The 23,590-nt window shown below is 55.8% G+C and overlaps 6 protein-coding genes and 1 non-coding gene across 7 annotated transcripts; 3 read left to right on the plus strand and 4 right to left on the minus strand.

The window, feature by feature from the left end:
- Positions 1 to 122: 122 nt before the first annotated feature.
- On the plus strand, positions 123 to 6,740 carry PHSY_003384 (hypothetical protein; the record flags this gene model as incomplete). Its single annotated transcript, XM_012334004.1, has 1 exon — positions 123 to 6,740. One exon carries the CDS (start codon positions 123 to 125, stop codon positions 6,738 to 6,740), a length of 6,618 nt encoding a protein of 2,205 aa, XP_012189394.1.
- Positions 6,741 to 7,083: 343 nt separating this feature from the next.
- Positions 7,084 to 9,251, minus strand: PHSY_003385 (potential long chain fatty acyl-CoA synthetase; the record flags this gene model as incomplete). Its single annotated transcript, XM_012334005.1, has 2 exons — positions 7,084 to 8,942; positions 9,101 to 9,251. The coding sequence occupies 2 exons, from the start codon at positions 9,249 to 9,251 to the stop codon at positions 7,084 to 7,086; spliced, it is 2,010 nt and encodes a 669-aa protein (XP_012189395.1).
- Positions 9,252 to 11,436: 2,185 nt separating this feature from the next.
- On the plus strand, positions 11,437 to 12,336 carry PHSY_003386 (chromo domain-containing protein required for cell polarity; the record flags this gene model as incomplete). The annotated part of the gene is made up of 1 exon (XM_012334006.1): positions 11,437 to 12,336. One exon carries the CDS (start codon positions 11,437 to 11,439, stop codon positions 12,334 to 12,336), a length of 900 nt encoding a protein of 299 aa, XP_012189396.1.
- A 184-nt stretch (positions 12,337 to 12,520) lies between these two features.
- On the minus strand, positions 12,521 to 15,095 carry PHSY_003387 (hypothetical protein; the record flags this gene model as incomplete). The annotated part of the gene is made up of 6 exons (XM_012334007.1): positions 12,521 to 12,772; positions 12,980 to 13,128; positions 13,219 to 13,806; positions 13,935 to 14,058; positions 14,136 to 14,308; positions 14,906 to 15,095. The coding sequence occupies 6 exons, from the start codon at positions 15,093 to 15,095 to the stop codon at positions 12,521 to 12,523; spliced, it is 1,476 nt and encodes a 491-aa protein (XP_012189397.1).
- A 681-nt stretch (positions 15,096 to 15,776) lies between these two features.
- On the minus strand, positions 15,777 to 17,171 carry PHSY_003388 (hypothetical protein; the record flags this gene model as incomplete). The annotated part of the gene is made up of 2 exons (XM_012334008.1): positions 15,777 to 16,683; positions 16,783 to 17,171. 2 exons carry the CDS (start codon positions 17,169 to 17,171, stop codon positions 15,777 to 15,779), a joined length of 1,296 nt encoding a protein of 431 aa, XP_012189398.1.
- A 1,513-nt stretch (positions 17,172 to 18,684) lies between these two features.
- On the plus strand, positions 18,685 to 23,109 carry PHSY_003389 (hypothetical protein; the record flags this gene model as incomplete). The annotated part of the gene is made up of 3 exons (XM_012334009.1): positions 18,685 to 18,699; positions 18,807 to 20,080; positions 21,012 to 23,109. 3 exons carry the CDS (start codon positions 18,685 to 18,687, stop codon positions 23,107 to 23,109), a joined length of 3,387 nt encoding a protein of 1,128 aa, XP_012189399.1.
- A 177-nt stretch (positions 23,110 to 23,286) lies between these two features.
- PHSY_007613 lies at positions 23,287 to 23,391 on the minus strand. The gene has a single exon. It is a non-coding gene; the product is annotated as a tRNA-Arg (tRNA).
- Between the last annotated feature and the right edge of the window lie 199 nt (positions 23,392 to 23,590).

The raw sequence follows: 23,590 nt of genomic DNA on the forward strand, positions 1-23,590 counted from the left end.
ATCTTATCATTGCAGCACACACTCCTTGGCACGAAGTGCGCACGGCGGGTCTCCGAACTTGACCGAAACATTGCACTTCCATCCGTCTCGCTTCACCTACCGTGGTCGCAGTGGCCGTCACAATGCCTCCCAAGAAGCCAGACCTCTCGGGCTACCAGTACTCGGCGCTCTCGTCCCTCGTCATCAATGCCGACCGCTCACATCGTCGGCCCGACGAGCCATCAGGCGAAGCAGAGTCGCTCGCCGGTCGCATCAATGTTCGCGACATGGGCACAGCAGTCAAGTCGGAGGGCGTAAAGAATATCGACAAGAAGCGCAAAAAGGCGCAGACCGACGACCAGCTCACTCAGCCGCAAGCAAAGCGTCAAGCTGCTTCGACGTCGTTCGCCAATCAAAACACTTACAGCGACATTCTCCAGGCCACTGCAGAACTCGAGGGTCTTCGCTACCACCCTAAGACTGCAGAGACAAGGGACGTCTACGAGCTCATCCTCGGTATCGTTCACACAGCACTCGGCGATCAAGCTCAAGACGTCGTGCGTTCGGCTGCAGACACCACCCTCGAGATTCTCAAGGACGACGATCTCAGAGACCTGGAGAAGAAGAAGGAAATCGAAGATATCCTTGGTCCACTCACCACGGAAACCTTCGGCCAACTTACCAATCTCAGCAAAAAGGTCACAGACTACGATGAGATAGATCGTGTCGACGCCAAGGCGGGCGAGATCGATGAGCAGACCGGCGTGGCCGTCATGTTCGATGACGAAGAGGAGGAAAGCGATCAGGACAACGTCAATTACGTCGTGCGAGATGGAAGCGACGACTCGGATGCTTCCGACGATGACGACGCCAGTGCACGCCAAACAGACGTCAAGAGGGAAGGTTCAGATGGAGGCACGGACGTCGACGTTGACGCCGATGATCAAGACGCACTCATGATCGGCTCCAGCGCCTCGGCTGCAAATGGCGCCTCGACACAACGGGATCCAAATCATGTCAGTCCACGCGACATTGACGCATTCTGGATCCAGCGTCACATCTCGCAGCATTACCCCGACGCACACGAGGCTAGCGAAAAGGCCGACAGCGCCTTTGACATTCTCTCTGCCGAGTCCGACGTCCGCGATTGCGAGAACAGCCTCATGGAGCTCTTCGACTACGACAAGTTCGAGCTCGTCCAGCTCTTCACAAAGAATAGGGATGTCATCGTCTGGTGCACTCGTCTAGCCCGTGCAGACGACGATGAGAAGGTCAACGTGCAGGTCGCCATGCGCGAAAAGGGCGTCGGCTGGATCCTCAAGGCATCCCAAGGCGACACTGCCAAGACAAATGGCGTTTCAGCCGACGCCAAGGCAGCCAATGGCACCACATCCATCGATCTTGAAGATGCTCAGCGCAAAGCAAAGCGCCTCACTTCACGTGCCACCATCGCCCCCGGATCTACAGCTCAGCCAAGACGCGGCGTCGACCTCGAGGCCATGGCGTTCACTCAGGGCGGTCATCTCAACACAAACGCAAAAGTACGCTTGCCAGAAGGCAGCTTCAAGCGTACCAAGAAGGGTTACGAAGAGATTCACATCCCTGCTCCCATCAAAAGGACCGTGGCCGAGGGTGAGCTCGTACCCATCGCCAGTCTGCCACATTGGGCCCAAGGCGCGTTCCCTGGCGCTACGTCGCTCAACCCTGTCCAGTCACGCTGCTACCCCGTCGCATTTGGCTCCGACGAACCCATGCTCTTGTGTGCGCCAACCGGCGCTGGTAAGACCAACGTTGCCATGCTTGCCATCCTTAACGAGATCGGAAAGTGGCGTAATGAAGCATCTGGCGAGATCGACCTCAACGCTTTCAAGATTGTCTACGTTGCCCCCATGAAGGCGCTCGTCTCGGAGCAGGCAGCCAACTTCCGCGATCGTCTGCAACCCTATGGTATCATCGTCAACGAGCTCACAGGTGACAGTCAGTTGACCAAAGCGCAGATTGCAGAGACGCAGATCATCGTCACCACGCCGGAGAAATGGGACGTCATCAGCCGCAAGAGCACCGACACGTCCTACACCAACCTCGTCCGCCTCCTCATCGTCGACGAAATTCATTTGCTGCACGACGACCGTGGCCCCGTGCTCGAAGCCATTATTTCGCGAACCATCCGCCGCATGGAGCAGATGAGCGACCCCATTCGTCTCGTCGGCCTGTCGGCTACGTTGCCCAACTACCAAGACGTCGCCACCTTTCTGCGTGTCAACCCGAAGACCGGCCTATTTTACTTTGAAAGCAACTATCGACCGTGCCCTCTCAAGCAAGAGTACGTCGGCATCACCGAAAAGAAGGCCATCAAACGCCTGCTGGTCATGAACGAAGTCACCTACGAAAAGACCCTCGATCAAGCCGGCAAGAACCAGGTGCTCATCTTTGTCCACTCGCGCAAAGAGACGGCCAAGACGGCCAAATTCATTCGTGACCGAGCTATGGAGCAGGATACCCTCAACCGCTTCCTTCCACCTTCGCCTGCCAGCCAGGAAGTGCTGCGATCCGAGCTCGACAACGTGACCGACAACGATCTCAAGGACGTTATTCCGTACGGTTTCGGTATTCACCACGCCGGAATGTCGCGTCTAGACCGTGAGCTCGTCGAAGCTCTTTTTGCTGATGGCCACCTCCAGGTGCTCGTCTCCACCGCCACGCTCGCTTGGGGTGTCAACCTCCCGGCGCACACCGTCATCATCAAGGGCACGCAGATCTACAATCCAGAAAAGGGCCGCTGGTGCGAGATCACACCGCAAGACATGCTCCAGATGCTCGGTCGTGCCGGTCGACCGCAGTTCGACACCTTCGGCGAGGGCATCATCATCACCAACCACTCCGAGCTCCAGTACTATCTCAGCTTACTCAATCAGCAGCTTCCCATCGAATCGCAGCTTGTTTCCAAGCTTGCCGACAACCTCAACGCCGAGATCGTGCTCGGTACCATCCGCAACCGTGACGAAGCAGTGGCTTGGCTCGGCTACACGTACCTGTACGTTCGCATGCTGCATTCGCCGACACTTTACAGCGTCACGGCCGACTATGCCGACGACGACCCCTTCCTCGAGCAGAAGCGTGCCGACATTGTCCATACCGCCGCTGCCCTGCTGGAAAAGTGCGGCTTGCTACGGTACGAGCGAAGCACCGGCAACTTTACATCCAACGAGCTCGGCCGCATCGCGTCGCACTACTACATTACACACGACAGCATGGCGACGTATCACCAGCAGATCAAGCCGCAGCTTGGTCCCATCGACCTGTTCCGCATATTTGCGCTCTCCAACGAGTTTCGCCACCAGGTGGTGCGACAGGACGAGAAGCTCGAAGTGGCCAAGCTGCTCGAACGCGTGCCCGTGCCGGTCAAGGAATCCGCCGATGACCCGATCGCCAAGGTCAACGTGCTCTTGCAATCATGGATCTCGCAGCTCAAGCTCGACGGATACGTGCTTGCTGCCGACATGGTCTACGTCACGCAGTCAGCCGGGCGTATTCTGCGCGCCATCTTTGAGATCTGCCTCAAGCGTGGCTATGCTCGACTCAGCAGGATGGCGCTCGACCTTTGCAAGATGGTCGAGTCGCGCCAGTGGGGATCCATGACGCCGCTGCGTCAGTTCCGTGGCGTGCCCGCCGATCTCATCCGTCGTCTAGAGCGCAAAGAGTACCCGTGGAATCGTCTGCGCGACCTCGAGCCGAATGAAATTGGAGAGCTGATTGGAATTTCAAAAGCGGGACGCCTCGTTCACCGACTCGTCCACCAGTTCCCGCGTCTGGAGCTTCAGGCCTTTTTCCAACCCCTCACCCGCTCGCTCCTTCACGTACAGCTCACCATCACACCCGATTTCCAGTGGGACGAGAAAGTGCACGGCGGTGCCCAGTCTTTCTGGATCATGGTCGAGGACGTGGATGCCGAGATCTTGCATTACCACGACCAATTCTTGCTGATGCGCAAGTATGCGGAGCAAGAGCACACGGTCACCTTCACTATCCCCATGACCGAACCCATCCCGCCCAACTATTTCATCAGCGTCGTCAGCGATCGATGGCTCCACAGCGAAGTGCGGCTGCCCATCTCGTTCAAAAACCTCATCCTCCCCGAAAAGTTCCCTCCCCACACGCCGTTGCTCGACTTGCAGCCGCAGCCACTCTCGGCACTCAACGATGCTGCTGCTGAGCAGCTCTACTCTGAATCGTTCTCGCACTTCAACAAGGTGCAGACCCAAACGTTCCACGCGCTTTACGGCAGCGACAACACGGTCTTCATAGGTGCACCCACCGGCAGCGGCAAGACGGTGTGCGCCGAGCTTGCACTTCTGCGTCTCTGGAACGATGAAGATGCGGGCCGTGCTGTATGCATCGTGCCGTACGAATCCATGGTCGCTCCACGTGTGGCGGAATGGAAGACGAAGTTCGGCTCGTATGGGGATGGCAAGGAGGTGGTCGGGCTTACTGGCGAGACGAGTGCGGATCTGCGTTTGCTGGAGCTGGCCGATGTCGTCGTATGCATACCGGAGCACTGGGATGTGTTGTCGCGTCGTTGGCGTCAGCGCAAGAACGTGCAGAACGTGGGGCTCTACATCTTTGACGAGATCCACATGATCGGCGATCACCGCGTTGGACCTACCTACGAGATCGTCGCCTCCCGAGCTCGCTTTGTGGCCGCACAGATGCAGAATCCTACGCGTATGATTGCACTCAGTGTGCCGCTCGCCAACGCTCGCGATCTCGGAGACTGGCTTGGCGCTCCCAGCGGCAGCGTGTTCAACTTCGCTCCCGGTGCCAGGCAGATTCCAATGGAGGTGCATATCCAGACTTTCAACATCCCGCACTTCCCCAGCATGATGATCGCGATGGCGAAGCCCGCCTACTTGGCCATCATCGAGCATGCGGAGGATCAGCCGGTGATCGCGTTTGTGCCGAGCAGAAAGCAAGCCAAGCTGACGGCGGACGATCTGCTCGCCTACGTTTTGGCCGACAGCGACAGAGGCGATGGCGATAGCGACGATGGCGAGTCACGCTTCCTCAACATCGAGATGGAAGATCTGGAACCGCATTTGCAGAGGGTTCAGGATCGCGATCTGCGAGAATTGCTGGCCAACGGCATCGCCTACTACCACGAAGGCCTCACGCGCAACGACCGTCGCATCGTTGAACGGCTGTTTTCTGCAGATGCGATCCGCGTGGTCGTCGCGAGCAAAGAGACCGCCTGGAGCATTCCGCTAAGCGCGCATCTTGTGCTCGTCATTTCGCTTCAGACCTACGAAGGTCGTGAACACCGCTACGTCGACTACGCTCTGCCCGATGTACTACAGATGGTCGGTCGATGTACCGTGCCGAATGAGTCCGGCACCTCGCGACTCGTGCTTCTCTGCCAAGCGACTCGCAAAGACTACTTCAAGAAGTTCCTCGCTGAAGGCCTGCCCATCGAATCACGACTCACCTCGTACGCGCAAGACTTCTTCAACGCCGAAATCGTCTCTCGCACCATCGACGACAAGCAAGCCGCCGTCGACATCCTCACCTGGACTTTGCTCTATCGAAGGCTGTCCCAAAACCCTCAGGCGTACAACTGTCAGGGGAAGACCATGCAGCATATTGGTGACTTCCTGTCGGAACTCGTCGAGACCACGTTGGCGGATTTGGAGGCGAGCAAGTGCATCGCCATCGAGGACGAGATGGATGTTTCGCCGCTGAATCTGGGTATGATCGCGAGCTACTACAACGTGAGCTACGTGACGGTGGATGTATTCAACATGTCGTTGAAGGACAGGGTCAAGATGAGGGGTGTTTTGGAGATCGTTTCCTCGGCGGCGGAGTTCGAAGATCTTCCGATTCGACAGCATGAGGATGTGTTGTTGAAGAAGATCTACGATAGGTGTCCGGTCAAGTTGGAGGGGCTGGATCTGTTGAGTCCGTACCACAAGGTGTTTGTGCTGCTGCAGGCGCATTTTGGACGGTTGAGTTTGCCGGTGGATTTGGAGATGGATCAGCGGGTGGTGGTGGGTAAGGTGATGGGGTTGTTGAGTGCGTGCGTGGATGTTATGAGTAGTGGAGCGAGGTTGAATGCGATCGTGGCGATGGAGTTGAGTCAGATGGTGGTGCAGGGGTGTTGGGACAAGGAGTCGGTGTTGAAGCAAGTGCCAGGGTTTGGAGAGGAGGTGGTGGAGAGGTGTAGGAGGAAAGGCGTGGAAGATGTGTATCAGTTGTCGGATTTATTGGCTGAGATGGAGGAGGAGGAGAGGGATGAACTGTTGAAGATGGATAAGAAGGCGTTGGGGAAGGTGGCGAGCTTCGTCAACAACTTCCCGTATATCGAGCTCAACTACACCATCACTACGCCGGAAGAGGAAAGGATCGCCAGCGAACCGATCTCGATCGAGATCACGTTGGAAAACGATTCGGAGGATGAAGAAAGTCTTATCGCCCAGACGGACTTTTACCCGCACAAGAAGTTGGTGCAGTGGTGGGTGGTGATCGGAGATCCTGGAACGAGGAATTTGTTGGCGATCAAAAAGGTGACGATCAGGCAGAAGCTCGAATTGCAGCTGGAGGTGAACCTGCCAAAGGGCACGTACGACGGGTTGAAGATTTGGTGCGTTTGCGACTCGTACATCGGCGCTGATAGAGAGGTTCTCATCGAAAAGGTGATGGTGCAGGAGGGCGTAGAGGAGAGCGATGATGACGACGAGGAAGATGAGGACCAGAGCGAGGATAATGCCTGAAAATCACGTTTGCGGATCTGTACGCCGTCAACAATCGTTTTCAATGACAAGAATCAACAATCCCCAGTTCTGACATGTTCCAACATCGCTGCCGCCTATACAAAGCCTGATCAATCAGCCTCCTCACACACCACTGCACTCGCACATCGGAAGAACCACAGCTTGAGTTGCAGGAATAAAAGGCAATACGAAAACACAAAAGAGGTATCTCCACCGTCCACATTCAGCAGGGTGGTCACAAGATTCAGAAAAGAAAAAGCTTCACAACAAACGCCAGCAACATCCACGCTCGAACACTCGACAAACTTGACGCCGTCACTTTTGCCTTGTCCTCCCGCTGGGCTCACATGTAGATCTTCTTGATCTGGTCCTCGTACTTCTTGATGATGTCCTTCCTGGACAGCTTCTGCGCTGCCGTCATGGCCAGCTCCTCGTGAACGAGCAGCACGGTCTGGAGCATCTCGAGGTTCTTGAAGCCTGCCTTCTTGCCTGCCTGGTTGACGTCGTCCCTGACGAGCTTGGCGACCTCCTTGTTCTTGCAGAGCTCTTCGAGGTCTCCGCCGTTGATGCCGGCCTTCTTGACCGCTGCGGTGAGGTTGTCCTCGCGCGGGAAGATGATGCCCATGGGCTGCTTGGCATCGCTGCTGGCGTGGACGCAGATGTTGGAGACGAGGTTCGACGACTTGTACGTGCTCTCGAGGCGCTCGATGGCGATGTACTCACCACCAGACAGCTTGACGAGGTTCTTCTTGCGGTCGATGATCTGAAGCGTACCGTCCGCGTTCCACTGCCCGACGTCACCGGTGAGGAACCAGCCGTCTTCGAAGGACTCCTTGTTGACGTCGTCGCGCTTGAAGTAGCCCTTGGTGATGGAGGGACCGCGAATGAGCACCTCACCCTGAGGAGGGTTGTTGGTCGAAAAGTAGCCGGCATCGGGTACGTCGCGAAGCTTGGCCTCGATGGCAGGCACGATACCGCCCGAAGGACCGTACGAGTAGAATTCGGGATGAAGAATGGCAGTCATACCACACGACTCGGTGAGACCGTAACCCTGCAAGATGGTGACGAGGGCGGTGGTGAGGAACTCCTGCGTCTCCTTGGAAAGAGCCGCACCGCCCGAAAGTGCAAGGCGCATGCGTCCACCGGTCTGGTCCCTGACGGCCTTGAAGACGACCGAATCGACTGCAGAGGTGAGAAGAGGAATCTTGTTCTTCTTGATGGTCAAGGCACCGTTGAAGACCGACTTCTTGACCGCACCGCCGGCATTGACCTTGGCCACGATACCCTTTCGAATGAGCTCCCACACGGCGGGAACGCCGATCATGATACTGGGCTTGAAGGCCTTGATGTCTCCATCACACTTTCGAACGGCCTGCTGGGTGAGCGTCTTGACCTTTCCGTAGCCCATGGTGACACCGACGTAGATTAAAGCGCACTCGACGATGAATTCGAGAATGTGGGCGAGCGGAAGGTAGGCGAGGAAGGTGTCGTCGGGCTTGAGGAGGTCGCCGATGTGGACCTCTACGGCTGCAATGGAAGCGACGAGGTTGCCGTGGGTGAGGATGACACCCTTGGGAGCGCCGGTGGAACCGGACGTGTACATGATGCAGGCGACGTCGTCTCGAGTCGGGAGGTGACCCTCGGCTGGGTTGGCCTTGCCCTCCTCCCAGAGCTCTTCGATGGTGACGACCTTGCCCTGGCGAGCGGATACTGCGTCGCGCACCTTGCTGAGGTGCTTGTCGTCGGGCTTGCCGTCGTAGATGACGTACTTTACGGTCTCTGCCTTGTCGATGACGTTGGCCAGGGTGGGAAGCAGCTCTGCGTTGGTGAAGACACCAACGACCTCGGGCTCGTTGAGCGAGTGCTGAAGACCTTCCTCGCCGAGAGTCTCGTAAGCGGTGCAGAAGGGGATGCTCTGACGGAAACAGGCGTGAGCCATATTTTGCCAGTTGATGGCGGTAGCGGCGTAAATGTTGAAGCGGGTCTGCTTGGAGAGACCGAGGTTGACGAGACCGCTCGAGGCGTGTTGAATGCGCTCTTCAAACTCGTTGTAGGTGATGTACTTGTAGTCCGAGAGCTCGTAGTACTGCCAGGTCTTTGTCTCCTTGACCTCTTTGCCGTCGACGGTCTTGGAAACTTCCTTCTGCTCGTCGTGCATTCGGATCACGTCTCGCCAGCCCATGATGGGCTTGTTGGGGAAGCCTGCAGGAAGGAGCACGAAAGCGGGATTGCAGCGACCAAGAGAGCCAATCGAGAACGAGAAAACACAAGGGTGGAATGAGAAGAGCATCAGCAATCTAGCTTGCTCGATCGAGCCCGAGAGCGAGGCCACAGCTCGAAGCAAAGGGTCAAGTACTTACGCTTCTTGGCGGTAAGGAAGACATCGGCCATAGTCTCGATGCCATCGGCGGGACGTTCGAGCATACGATCAGGCGCCCGGTAAGAGCGCCTGATCTTTGTCTCGCCCTTGTTGGCGGGCGTGTCAATCTCGACACTAGCGATCTTGGTCATGGTTGCGGAGGTGGTCCGGGTGTGACGATGCTGTGACGATCAATGGATGGGTATCGGGATCCACCTTGTCTGTGCGGGACAGCGGGTCAGATGAAAAGGAGAGACCGAAATCAGCGAATGGTGGTGAAAGGTGAGGACGCGGTGCTGCTGATACGAAAGGATTGATGGTTCTGATGGCGCAAGTGGAGAGGCGGATGCAAGAGCAGCACCACGAGCGGCAAACCTGGAACGAACAGCAGCAGGCGCAGCAGCAGCCAACGAGGCTGGATGACGCGCTGGGGGAGGCTCATGCACATTCTCTGACAAGTTGTGTCCTTTCCCGATCTAAGTTATTTCCCCACTCTGGCTCTCGGCTGCGCTCATTCACGCCGACGAGCGACGGTAGATCGTCCATTGGCCTCCCTGCTGCGTGAATAGCGCGTGCCGACTGCGCCCAGCAGCTGCGCTTTTGCTTCATCACCACGTCGTGCGTGGAGGCGGGGCCTTTTTTTTTGGTGGAAAATTCAAACTCAACCCAACTCTGCGATTTCGGATCGCACTCCGTTCCTCGCTGGTGTCCTTTCATGATTTGCGCCTCGCATGGGCCTGGCTCTGGAGAGTGGGATGTGTGACGTTATAGAACAGCTTCGCCTTCGCTTGGCTTTTTCTTAGCATGCGTGTGTGGTATCAAACTTTTTTTAGAGTTCCACCCGCTGCACCTTGTCATACATTAGCCGCTGGATTGCGAGCCCTGTTGAACGAGAGGTATCAAGGTCAGCTCGAGTGGAAGCGTCATTCCCGAAGCGATCGACTGTCTAGTCCAAACTGCGCAAAGAGAAACGCGAATGGAATCCACAAGTGCAAGAGCCAAGTGTGGACCGGATGAGCCGCCTCACCCGCCTTTTCTCGGTGGCTGCTGCTGCTCAGCGTCGAGATCATTCGCCCCGCCGATTAACCCACCATCTCTTTGCCAAGCCATACACCGAAGCCATTGCCAAGAAAGCATGCACGTGTATATATGTTGCTGAGGAGAAGCTAGTCTCCGACAGACCTCCTCGCGCAGAGTCTGTCTCGGGCCTTTCCCAGGTCACGAGTCGTCTGACTGCCGGAAAGCGTGCGGCGTACCTGAACGCCAATTTCTGATAGGATCGGGCCAACCTCGTCTGCTCCCACATCCCCGCACACCAACGCCCGTGTTAGGCGAGGTTCGGTTTCAGGGCGTGGCTGACAGAAACGTCGAGATCCGGCTCCGCCTCTCACGTTGCAACACCGTTGCCGACCAATCATAGAGGTCAGCCTCGTGTGAGCGGACAGACCATCACCGGGTACTACTACTCCATCAACGCTCTCCCGCCTTTGGATTTCCGACACGGCTATCACGCTTGCAACGCCAACCTCCGTGTGGTCTGATGTCTGTAGCGTCGAAGCGCACCGTGCTTCTTAGTTGTAACCATAGTAGCCTCCCTGAGCGTGCCTAACACCCACCTGGCGCGCGACTCGACGTCCGGGCCCTCGTCGCCCCGTGCAAGCGAGATCGTTGATGCCTACGGTTGGATCGCCCATTGGACTTTGACGCTATAGCTCCCCTTTCTAAAGATGCGGGCCAACTCTCTTATCCGAACAAACACGACGAGTGAAGACGATGTTTGATGACGAACAGGGTTCCCCTTCGGATATGCATCTTCCAGCTCGTCTCCACGGCTCTGGGTTCAACGTTCGTTTCACACGCCACCCGACTGTATTGCTGCAAACAGGGATCCGAGGTCCTCTATTTTGACGATCATGTTAGGCCGGCATTCGCTCTTTTGGGAGTTGAAAACCGTATCGCACGGAAATCTGGATCAAACAGACAGGTCGCGCTCTTGTCGCGACGCACCACTTTATTTTGGGAAACGTCTGAGCGCAACACCACTTTCTTCCCACGAAAACGGGTCTTGCTCGTCGTCCGACCGTCTGTACGACGACACAAGGTCAAATCCGCCTTCTTCCTCATTGCGCGCATTCAGCATCATACTCGCATTCGAGCGATCACGCACACAATCCACGCTCCATCGCAGGATTGCTGTCGACACTCGTCAGCCCAACTCATCCTCCTCGTCATCCTTTTGACGTACGACGAAGGACTCTGGCATACCTCGCTTTGCTCGTCTCTGGTCCGCACATTCGCAGCGCAAAATCCCATCGAACTCCTTTTCGCTCAGTAACAATGCTGTACACCGACAGCGAGAAAGTGCTCTGCTTCCACGGCCCGCTGATCTACTCTGCCAAGATCCTCAAAGCCGAAAAATGGACTGGCGAAGACAACGTCACTCGACAAGTAGGACCGCACTATCTCGTCCACTACGACGGCTGGAAGAAGACCTGGGATGAATGGGTACCCGAAACACGCCTGCTCAAATACAACGATGAGAACCTCGCTCGCAAAGCCACACTTCAAGAAGCGGCGAAATCGGGATCCTTGACATCAACCGAAAAACCATCCACTTCCACCTCCTCCGCCTCCACCACATCAGCCAAACGAAGTCGAGTCGCGGAAGAAGACCGTAAAACAGCATCACGTAAGAGGGGGCGAGAAACGGTGGAAGCGGAGGAGGAATTTCTCAAACGTCCCGAGGTGAAAATCTCCCTACCGGACGAACTCAAGTTGCAACTCGTCGATGACTGGGAGAACATCACCAAGAACGGTCTTCTCGTACCACTCCCGCGCAAACCCTGCGTAAAAGACATCCTCGACGAATACCGCAAACACTACCTCTCCTCCAAACGCGATTCCAAACAACGCTCCCCACAGGTAGTAGACGAAGTCCTCAAAGGTCTCAAACTCTACTTTGACAGATCCCTAGGTCAAAATTTGCTCTATCGCTTCGAGCGAGCTCAGTACGTAGAGTATCGCAAAAAGAACGGTCCCAAAATGGGCGATGGTGATGTCGGAAATGCCAGAAGCGGAAATGGTAGTATGGGAGGTGATATGGAACCAAGCGACGTGTATGGAGCAGAGCATCTTTTGAGGTTGTTCGTCAACTTGCCGATGATCATCGTTCATACTAGTATGGATGGCGATTCTATCAGCTTGCTCAAGGAACATCTGGCTGAGTTCTTGTCGTAAGTACCCATCCAACACGAACTGTCAGATCTCAGAGACAAGGATCCACTGACATCGTTCCGTTCACTTTTCCTTCCTCGTCACAATCGATGCAGCTACATCGCAAAGGAAAAGCATCGCCTGTTTGTGCGCGAATACGAGGCAGCTTCACCAGCATACCACCGCATCAGCTCAACATAGCCTTACCTCATACCGCTGTCACCGGCACCACTTGTACTTCTAGGTCACTTCGACGCTCGTCAAGCATCACAACATATTCAGATTCACCGCTGGCTGCCCTCAGAAGCATTGTCCGCTGATTCTCAACTTGACCAGCTAATGAGCGGAAGGACAGTGGATTCTCGAGCGTCGCATATTCAACGAGTCGCTGCTCGCCAAGCCGAGGCGTGTTTCGTGCGGAATGCCGCAACGGGATGGAATGCGAGCGCATGCAGACTCCCTTGGCAGAAGACACCAGGAGCCGTTTAGGTCGGGCAATCCTTGGCGAGTCGTTGAGAGTGCCCAGTCAGGCATCAGTTTCGATTTGATCTTCTTCCCTGGCGAGTCTGCTGGATCGCATTCAGAGCTCGTCTGCTACGAAACCCAAGATGATTGTCAGCGTCTCAGAGAAGAGTGCAGTTTTCGACGACAGACTGCCGTTACTCACATTACCGGATCGACGAAGCGGTCGTATGATGTAGAGAGATAAAGGCTGGAAGATGCTTTTCAGCAACATCGCCAAGAGGACGATGGTGGCGGCCAGTGCCTTGAAGATCGCGGTCGAGACCATGATCGAGGCTTTGAGCTTGAGTGTTTCTGGCCAGAGGAAGATGAGCCAACGGAAGCATCTCCATCCAACGACTGCAGTGGCCACGCGTGTCGGAAAGAGCTGTCAGTATGTCTCACCGGTTACAACAGAAATGTACAGCTGGGACTCACTGTTACCAAAGCCGAGACCTGTACTGCTTTCCAGCTGTCGCAGTGACCAGAGGACCATGCCCTCGAGCGCAAACCCAACGCTGTTGAGTATAGAAGATGCTGATGATCTCTGGGTGCTCAGCAGTACGTCCAGACTTGCCTGAGAGGCATGCAGCCCTCTATTGATAGCTTCGAATCCCGTGTGGATCCGTCGAAGAGCATCAAGTTCACTCTCGAGCTGGGCGTGGTTCTCTCTCTGAAGGGACAGCATTTCGGACGAGAGCAACGTCAGGTCCGAGACAAGGCCATCCTGCTGCTGGAGTGCGAGGCCAAGAGCCAGCGTGTGAGACTCGAGCATCAATGCAGCCTGGTGCAAAGACTGAAGCGGTGCGGCCAGATTCGCTTCCATGAGATCGGTTGCCTTGCTAAAATGCTGCTGTACGGAGCGTTCGATCTGTACGCCGTGCTCATCAACGACGTGCTTCAGCTGTGATGCCACCTGCATAGATGGGGTGAGATCGGCGTGAATGACGTTTCTCTCGGCAGTCATGCCGAAAGCTCTGACCCTGCACTGACCTGGCGAGAAAGATAATTCGAGTATTCCTGAAGGGCATGCTGGTACTGCTTCAGCAAATGTTCAGTCGAGTGCTTAAAAAGAAGCTGTCTCCAGAAGCGATATTTCGCTCATCAGCGACTTGGCGTACCGTGCCTTGACGACGTCATGATGACAGAAGTTGCACCCACCTCGAGATTCTGCAAGGAGTCGACGACGCTGTTCGCTTTCTCTGTATGTTCGGTGACCAGGGCTTGAAAAGCCAGGCGTTGCTCCTACAGAGGGTAAAGGTTATCGCAGGTGAGCAGAGCATTCGCAGAGCCTCTCTGGTCGAAATTCAACTAGCACTGACCTGCAAGTCGCCCTTCCACTGCTCCTTTAGACGAATCATTTGCTTGAACCAGTCTTGTCGGTCGAGCCGCTCGGCGTCGCTACTCGTGACAACCTCCTGAACTTTCTGATGCCAATAGCGAATCAAAGCGATCTTCTCCTTCGTCGCCGTCCTGTACAGCTCCCTCGCTCTATCTGAAGAGGATGGACAAACACGGTCAGCCGGCTGCGATTACTTGCAAGTTCTTCCGGTACTTGGCTGCTCACCCATGTCCTTCCATCTCTGTAGAGCAAAGCACGTCCGAGGAACCTCTCGTAAATAACCGGCATAGCTGGACCAGTATCGTGTGCTCCGAGACAAGGCTCTGTAGGCAAAGAACTAGTGGTGTGAGCCTTGCTCTTGTTGTCTCGCTCCTAAAGACTCGGAACTTACTCGATACAGGGTCCAAGTGAACCTTGGTCCGACATTTCCTGCACTGCGTTGCATTCCCACGGAACGCTCTGATTGGAAGCTTGTAGATCGCAGAGTGTCAAGAGAACCGACGCTGCAGCATTTGGAGCCATGTCAGCAGCAACTCGAAGTCTGCATGCCGAGCAAGGGGTCACTCACCAAGCATCCGCTCTTCCGAGTTCATGTCGGAATCGCGAACGCATCCCGCTTTGACCTGATCGTAGATTTGAGCATAGCAAGCCTGCCCTTTCGGCACATCCAAGGAGGCGAGAGCTACCAATTTCGCAAAGGCGTCAAAGCGTCAGCATCCGTACTTTTTGAGTAGCTAGACTCGCACTTACTTGCGTCGCCAAAGATGGCCACTTGCTCAACAGGGTCGAGATTGAGCAACTCCACTTCGGATCTTGCTGAAGCGTCCAAGGGGCCGTCTGACGCCTGTCGACGAAAGATGTTTGGCAGCGCCAGCGTTGAATATGTGCAGCAGCCGATGGCAAACACAGTACTCAAGAACAAGGCGCGACGGAGCCTCATGGTACAACGATTGAAGCTGTAGGAGAACCTGTGTCAGCTCTTGGGAACAGTTGCGCGACGCAAGACAAGGGAAAGAGCATGTCGAGGAGCACGCCTCTTATGGCAAACACATACAGGGACTCAACACAGGTGGAACAGGCCAAGCCAGAGTCGGGGTCTCGCTGCAAAACTGGCCAGAAGCGTTTCCTCGTCAGCAGCCGTGAACGTGCTGTCAGTCCAGTCGGCACATCCGAAAAGCGGACAGGCAGGTGCTTTCGGCCTGCTCTGGCTGACAGCCTCGGCGAGGTTCAGGAACGGAAGCGCCGACAGTGCGGTCCACATCCGCCGAATTTGACAAAGTCACAAATTTGCGGTCAAACTTTCACATCAAAAACCATCGCTACTATTGCAAAAGGAGAGAAAGTCGGAGCCAAGCAAGGACTTGGCCAGAGAGACAAACGCGTGAACCTGGGAGATACTTCGAGGCTGGGCCGGACGACCGCCTGACAAGGAAGCAAAACAAGGTTGGCATAGATGCAGAACGGATGATGAGCCTTCTGACACGCTTGCCCAAACACGCGTGTCATCGAAGTCTCATACGTATACCGCGACCATGCGCCTTCACCTCCTTGGAAGCTCAAAGCATGGACACAGCTCAAAGTCGCCAAGGTTGCCAACCGCCAGAACTCCACTCAATCCTTCTTAGTTTCGCAAGGAGAAGCCTTTCTTCTTGGTCGCCTGCGAGACCTTTTCGGGAGTGAGCGGACGGCCGCTTTCGAGCCTGCGACGCTTCTCTTCGAGCTCTTGCCTCTGCTTTTCGAGCGCATCGCGCATCTCGCGGTGACGAGCGTAGAGCTCCTCTTCGCTTTGCTTGAGCTTGGCCTCTTTCTCGGCCACCTTTTGCTGGAAGACGAGCTTCATCTCGTTCTCCATCTTCCTCAATCTCGCCTCGTGGATTGCGCGCTCCTCCGCCATCTTGGCCGCGGGGTTGACCTCCTTGAAGACCGAGTGATCCTGTGAGACGCCCATCGCGACCAGCTTTTCGCTTCGGTATTTTTCGTACAGCACGTTGTTGGTGTGCTCCTTGAGCTCTTCCATGTGAGTGTGGATGAGCATCTGTCGCAGTTTGACAAAGTCGCAGTGCTCCTCGTTGTCCACCTCGATCACGCCCCACGGGTAGGCTCGGCCACGTACACGTCGTCCGTCAGGCGTGTCGATCTCGGTGTTGGATCCCACTACAGCGAATGGCACCTTGTTTTGGATCTCCTGGATCTCGAGCATGGTTTCCTCGTCCTCCATCTCGTAGATGGGTGCGTGGAAGATTTCGATCTTGTGGTGGGCAATGTCGCTCAGGATCCTCTGCTTGAACGACACGATCTCTTCGTCGGTGAGCGTGTCAGACTTGGCAATCACGGGAATCAGGTTGACCTTTTGGTGCAGGCGTCGCATGAATTCAATGTCGATCGGACGAAGGCTGTGGCCAGTGGGCTGAACGAAGTAGATGCAAGCGTGGACACGGTTGTCCTGCAGCTTGTTGCGGTTGACGCGATTCTCCTGTTCGAGGTAGTTGTCGAAGCGCGATTCAATGTTTTCGACGACGGGTTTCCAGCTGGGTAATCGACGTTTGAGGCAAGTAAAGAGGTCAGCATTGGTGTCTGGCACGGAGTAAAGGTCTGAATTGCGGTGGTCGTGTGATGTGAGAACTCACCTTTCATCGTTGTTGATGAAGTCACCGAAACCTGGAGTGTCGACGACGTTGAGCCTCAGTCGAACACCGTTTTCCTCGATATCAGAGCTGATGGACTCGATGGCGACCGTCTTCGGTCGCTCTAGGTGAGGAGGTGGTACCTCCTTGCGAGGGTAGAGTGTGGTGTTGAAGAGCGTGTTGATGAGCGTCGACTTGCCGAGACCAGACTCTCCAACGACCATGGCGGTGAAGTTGAAGCCTTTACGCACACTCTTTCGGTGCACCTGGTTGGGCAGGTTGGCGAAGCCGACGTAGCCCATCAACTTTTTGCGTCCAGCAGCTACGGCGCCGGCAGGACCGCCCGCCTGTGCGGGCGCCGCCGCATCCACGTCGTGAGAACCGCCGTTCATGTTGCGGCCGGGGGTTGAGGAGAGTATTTGTGTGTTTCAGCGCCAAAGACAGAAGCGGTCGACCGAGAATGTCGATCGATAGGGCGCGGCTGTGCGTACGTGACCAAAGTTCAGCGAGCGTCCGTGCTAATAGAGTGCGAGAGATAGCCGGATGTTTTGCACGTCAACGATCACCAGCGCTTATATGGAACCGGTCGCGTAGGTGGTATGTGCGCGGCGATGTCGAACCGGTGCGAAAGAGGACGTGTACGTGATCGTGCGAGGTGTAGGGTGATGGACGTGATGCAGGCTCCAAAGAGATCGAATCAGAAGAGCAACACCCGTGGACGGTCCAAGCGCTGGCAGGCTGGGCGTCCTACCGCACACACGCACGCAAGGTGAGAACATGCACACACGCAGGCTCAGGTTTCCTTACCGCTCGCATGGAAAGCACTCGCTCACCTACGCCTCGACAAAGGCGCTGTCGGCTTAGCGAGGCAGCCGTGCTGCGTGTGCGCAAGCGTGTCGAGCGCCAGGGGGTTCCAGAGAGCCTTGTGTGTGTGTGTGTGTCTCAAATCTGTATTTCAATTCAAAGGGTCGCGTCAAAATTCAAATCGATCCAGCCAATCCTTCCAAGCGACCCTTAGGAATCTCGACCTGCGCGGGTTAAATGGTTGTCTCCGCGATCTCTGTTTCGTTCGAAGCTTGCGCTCGTCGCTGTCTTTGGGATGGGCTGCAGCGGTACGTGTTCTTCGTCGGTGTCCATGCATGACAGGGAAACAGGATGTTTCATTGAGGGCAAGTGGAGCGGTACGACACTGCTCAATGGGACCGTAATTCAAGCGTGTGGTTGTTGAAAAGAAGAGCTTAGAAGTGGTGCGTGCGCTCCTGGAGATCAAACCAAAAAGAGCAAAAGCGGTGTTAGACCTCGATTACATTACACTCGCTGTCAGCCTCCAGATCATCACTGACACCCAAAGGAAGTGGCGGCTGGGTCACACGGCCGACACGCCCGAAGAGCGAAAAAAAAAAGAGTTCTATTAATATAATAATATTCTTCGAAATCTGGCCCAACCACTTGGTCTGTGTCAGGCGGCAAGGTGAACACCAGGCGGAACGTGTCACTCACGCCCGCGAAGAAAGCTAAGCAAATTTCTACTCTGAAAATGTTGGACCCACCGAAGATTTCACGACAAATTTTTGGCGAGAGACCCTAGATCTGCGGACGCGAAGGGCGCCTCAGCGGTGGCGGAGCATGCAAGAAGAAAGTGGAAGATCAACGTGCACAGTGTGAGGACGGACCGTTGGAGCGTGCACGAGAAAGGCGAGCACAGCAGTTTTTCACTCAACACCTGATTTCTTCCTAAGCAGCAGCAGCAGTTGACAAGCATGTCGCTGTACAGTGGCTGCGTCTGCCAACTTGTGCTGATGTACAAGAACTAGGAAGCGTACCCGCCATCAATTTGTCCTCTCAACCACATCCATCCCTCTCCATCCGACCCACTCTCTCATCTTTTCCACCAAATCATACACCATGCCTAACTACAAGGTACGTCTATCAAAGCTCTTTAGCTTTCTCATTTTATGGGTTTCGCCATGCCTGACAACTGACATCTCCCGTTCTTCCCTCCTGTTTGTGAATTTGTTTCTCCATAGGTTGCCGACATCTCGCTCGCCGCTTTCGGCCGCAAGGAGATTGAGATCGCCGAGGGTGAGATGCCCGGTCTCATGGCGCTCCGAACCAAGTACGGCTCCGAGCAGCCCCTCAAGGGCGCCCGCATCGCTGGTTCGCTTCACATGACCATCCAGACCGCCGTCCTCATCGAGACGCTCACCGCCCTCGGTGCCCAGGTCACCTGGGCCTCGTGCAACATCTTCTCCACCCAGGACCACGCCGCCGCCGCCATTGCTGCCACCGGTGTCCCCGTCTTCGCCTGGAAGGGTGAGACCGAGGAGGAGTACGACTGGTGTCTCGAGCAGACCATCACCGCCCACCCCGAGGGCCCCAACATGATCCTCGACGACGGTGGTGACCTCACCTGGCTCGTGCACGACAAGCACCCCGAGCTTCTCGAGAAGATCAAGGGTGTCTCGGAGGAGACCACCACCGGTGTCCACATCCTCTACTCTGCCATGAAGAAGGGAACCCTCAAGCTCCCCGCCATCAACGTCAACGACTCGGTCACCAAGTCCAAATTCGACAACTACTACGGATGCCGCGAATCGCTTGTCGACGGTATCAAGCGCGCCACCGACGTCATGCTTGGCGGTAAGGTCGCCATCGTTGCCGGTTTCGGTGATGTCGGAAAGGGTTGCGCCGAGTCGCTCCGTGGCTACGGCTGCCGCGTCATTGTCACCGAGATCGACCCCATCAACGCTCTCCAGGCCTCTATGGCCGGCTACCAGGTCGACATCATGGACGACGTCGCCTCGCAGGCCGACATCTTTGTCACCACCACCGGCTGCCGTGACATCATCACCGGCAAGCACTTTGAGGCCATGAAGGACGACGCCATTGTCTGCAACATTGGCCACTTCGACATTGAGATCGACGTTGCCTGGCTCAAGGCCAACGCCCAGAGCGTCAGCAACATCAAGCCCCAGGTCGACCGATACACGCTCAAGAACGGCAAGCGCATCATCCTGCTCGCCGAGGGCCGTCTGGTCAACCTCGGATGCGCCACCGGCCACCCCTCGTTCATCATGTCGGCTTCGTTCTGCAACCAGACGCTCGCCCAGATCGCCCTCTGGAACGACAACAATGGCCAGTACAAGCGTGGTGAGGTCTACATGCTGCCCAAGGAGCTCGACGAGGAGGTCGCTCTTGCCCACCTTGGCCGACTCAACGTCAGGCTCACCAAGCTCACCAAGGTTCAGGCCGACTACCTCGACCTTCCCGTCGACGGCCCTTACAAGCGTGACACCTACAGGTACTAAGCGCCCGGCCTTCATAGTTTTTTTATAGCTAGAAAGCCAGGGATGATGGTGCCTTTCGTTTGATCCTCTTTCTCGTCGTTTCCAAGTTCCTAGGTTTTTTCCGTGCAATCATCTCCCCCTGCAAGAGTCTCTCCGACTCACTGTAACAGTACTCAACGGGCTAATCCACCTACACTCGCACATCTCTTCCGCCAATCCTGCTCTCGATAACATACAACAACTAGATCCCAGATTTCGCATCAAAAAGTTCGCTTCTCGACTCGTCCTCGGGCGAGTCTCTAGCAAAGGACCACCATCCCTGCCTACCGGCCTGCTTCCCGGTCTCGTCGATATCAACACATTCTCACTCAATTGTCGTGTCTGCAATGCATCATATTCCCCCGGCCTTCTCAACAAGGTTCACATCATAAATCCTCTCTAGGGTCGTTTCGATCATGGTTTGTGTGCGTCGTGGGACCGTACCGATGCATGAGCATAAGATCGTGCATCACCAAGGAGCCTGGATCTGCACGTCGCTGGCGGGATCCAATGAGCACGAAGCATCCACGTAGCCGCATGGAGTTTGCAGGTCGGAGGTGTCTGACCCGAAATGTCGCGGGAGTTGTGTTCGGTCAGTCCGAAAGAAATCAGTTTGCGCGGGACTCGAACCACTAACATAATTCGCCATGGAGGGTCTTTGCCGAAAAATGCACCGACCAGGCCGAAATCGAATGCGAGCGAAAAGTGAAAGCGAACAAAACGCAGCGCAGCGAGCGCTCAGCTCGCACAATCACCCTCGGTTGTCCTATCAAATCGCCTCCGACTATACGACCATAACGGCACGAATCCCTTGCGACCTTTCCTTCATTAGATGATAGTCGCATCCACCAGATTGCTGTCTATCTCTCCCGCAGCCTGCAACGTATTCTCTTCATCTTGCCTCAGTGCCAAAAGACCAGCAGCGAGCACACTTCGACTGTCCCGCCTACACACATCTATCAGCAGCGTCGCTGTCGCCAAGGTGTCGCCCTCTCCCTTCACCTCCAACATCTCCTCGTCAAGAGGCAGCTTACTTCAAGCCTCTGGAAAGGGTGTAGCACTTCGCTTCTCAGGACCGCAGCAACAAGCTTTCGGTCTCCAACACCTCAACACTTCTCGATCCACCTCCACTTCGGCTTCTTCGGCGAGCAACAACGACGACGACATGGGTGCCATCGCAACAGGACGGGTCGACACGACCCAGCGCGTCCAAGCTCTCCGTCAGCTCATGTCCAAGCATGGCGTCACTGCATACGTGATCCCATCGGGCGACGAGCACGCTTCCGAGTACCCTGCCGAATCGGATCTGCGCAGAGGCTACATCACAGGTTTCACCGGCTCTGCCGGCTCGGCGGTTGTCACCACCAACAAGGCGCTTCTCTTCACCGACGGACGCTACTTCCTTCAGGCTGGTCAGCAGCTCGAGCCTTCGGTGTGGACGCTCATGAAGCAAGGCGAGCCTAGCGTGCCCACTTGGCAAGAGTACCTCTCCAAGAACCTCCCCGCCAACTCCAAGATCGGCATGGACGCCTCGCTCATCTCTGCCGACGATGCGAAGGACATCACCGCCGAACTCAGCAAGATCGGCTCTAGCCTCGTACCCATCCGCGAGAACCTTGTGGATCAGGTCTGGACGGAGCGCCCTTCGCGACCGGGCCAGCCCATCTTTGTACTCAAGGACGAGATCGCCGGTCGTTCGTCGTCCGACAAGATCCGCGAATTGCGCGACGAGATTAAGAAGAAGTCTGCTCACGGCTTCGTTGCAAACATGCTCGACGAGGTGGCTTGGCTGTTCAACCTGCGTGGAACTGATGTGCCTTACAACCCGGTCTTTTTCTCCTTTGCCCTGGTGCTTCTTGAGAAGGTGCTGCTCTACGTCAACGACCACCAGCTCGACAACGACGTCAAGAACGCTCTCGGCTCGGAAGTCACCCTCCGACCCTACGCCGAGTTCTACAACGACCTTCACAAGGTTGGTGCGGAGCTCGGCGATGGTCACAAGATCCTGATCGGCAAGAGCGCATCGTTGGCCGTGCAGGAGGCTCTGGGTGGTGCTTCCAAGGTCGAGATCGTTCGATCCATCGTGGTCGACCAGAAGTCGATCAAGAACGACGTCGAGTTGGAAGGGTTCCGTCAGAGCCACATTCGCGATGGAGCCGCGCTGTGTCAGTACTTTGCCTGGCTCGAGGAGCAGCTGCACGCCGGGAAGAAGGTGACCGAGTCCGAAGGTGCCGACAAGTTGAGCCAGTTCCGACAGTCGCTCCCGCACTTCCGAGGCGAAAGCTTCACAACGATCTCATCGACTGGTCCTAACGGCGCCATCATCCACTACAGTCCCGATCCTTCGAGCTGCCCTGCGATCGATGTCAATGAGATCTACCTCTGCGACTCGGGTGCTCAGTTCACCGACGGAACCACCGATGTCACACGCACGTGGCACTTCGGCAAGCCCGCACCCGAACACATCCGTGCTTTCACCCGTGTTCTTCAGGGTCACATTGCCATCGATCGAGCCATTTTCCCCAAAGGAACCACGGGATATCTTCTCGACGTCCTGGCCCGTCGTGCGCTCTGGGAAGACGGTCTCGACTACCGTCACGGAACCGGTCACGGCGTCGGACACTTCCTCAACGTCCACGAGGGTCCCCAGGGCATCGGAACGCGTGCCGTGTTCAACGAAACCAGTCTCAAGGAGAACATGGTCATCTCCAACGAACCTGGATACTACGAAGATGGCAAGTGGGGTATTAGGATTGAGAACCTGGTCATTGTGAGGCCTGCAAAGACACCGAACAACTTTGGCAGCAAAGGATACTTGACTTTTGAACATTTGACCATGTGTCCGATCCAGGTTTCGTTGGTGGATGCGGATCTGTTGACGAGGGAGGATAAGCAGTGGTTGAACGAGTATCATGAGGAGGTGTTGGCGAAGGTGGGTCCGCTGTTGAAGGAGGACAAGAGGGCGCAGGAGTGGTTGAAGAGGCAGTGTGCGGCGAAAGTTTGAAGCGGGCGGCCAAACGAGATTGACGTTCGCTCGTGTACACTTCGCAATTCAAGATTGGTGCAAGCCAAAGCTGTGCCTTCTCGCTGTTTTCCTGAGTGCGTCGTGTTGTAGTAGAAAGTGTGATGCCGCTCGCAGTGGATTGTGAAGAGATTGTACGGGTTTCCAAAAAGAAAAAAGAGAGTCCTACGGGGATTGAACCCGCGACCTGCAGAATAAACGTTGGAAAACGTAGCTTCAGAATTTGCACCGAAGTCTGCCGCTCTACTGCTGAGCTAAAGACCCTTTATTCAGTAGTTAGAAATAAGTGCGTACATATATTCTACTAGAAAATGGCTGTGTACAGAATGTGCTGCACTGGTTTGCCTTGAGGGACTTGCACGCTGAGAGAATGCAGTCTTCGGTCCCAAGGCATGTCTTTGGACGCTGCTGCTGAGACTAGACATCGTCTCATTTACACACTCAGAGATGGAGCGGGAAAAGA

This window comes from Pseudozyma hubeiensis (assembly GCF_000403515.1).
Source record: "Pseudozyma hubeiensis SY62 DNA, scaffold: PHS35, whole genome shotgun sequence".
In the NCBI taxonomy this organism is placed as follows: Eukaryota; Fungi; Basidiomycota; class Ustilaginomycetes; order Ustilaginales; family Ustilaginaceae; genus Pseudozyma; species Pseudozyma hubeiensis.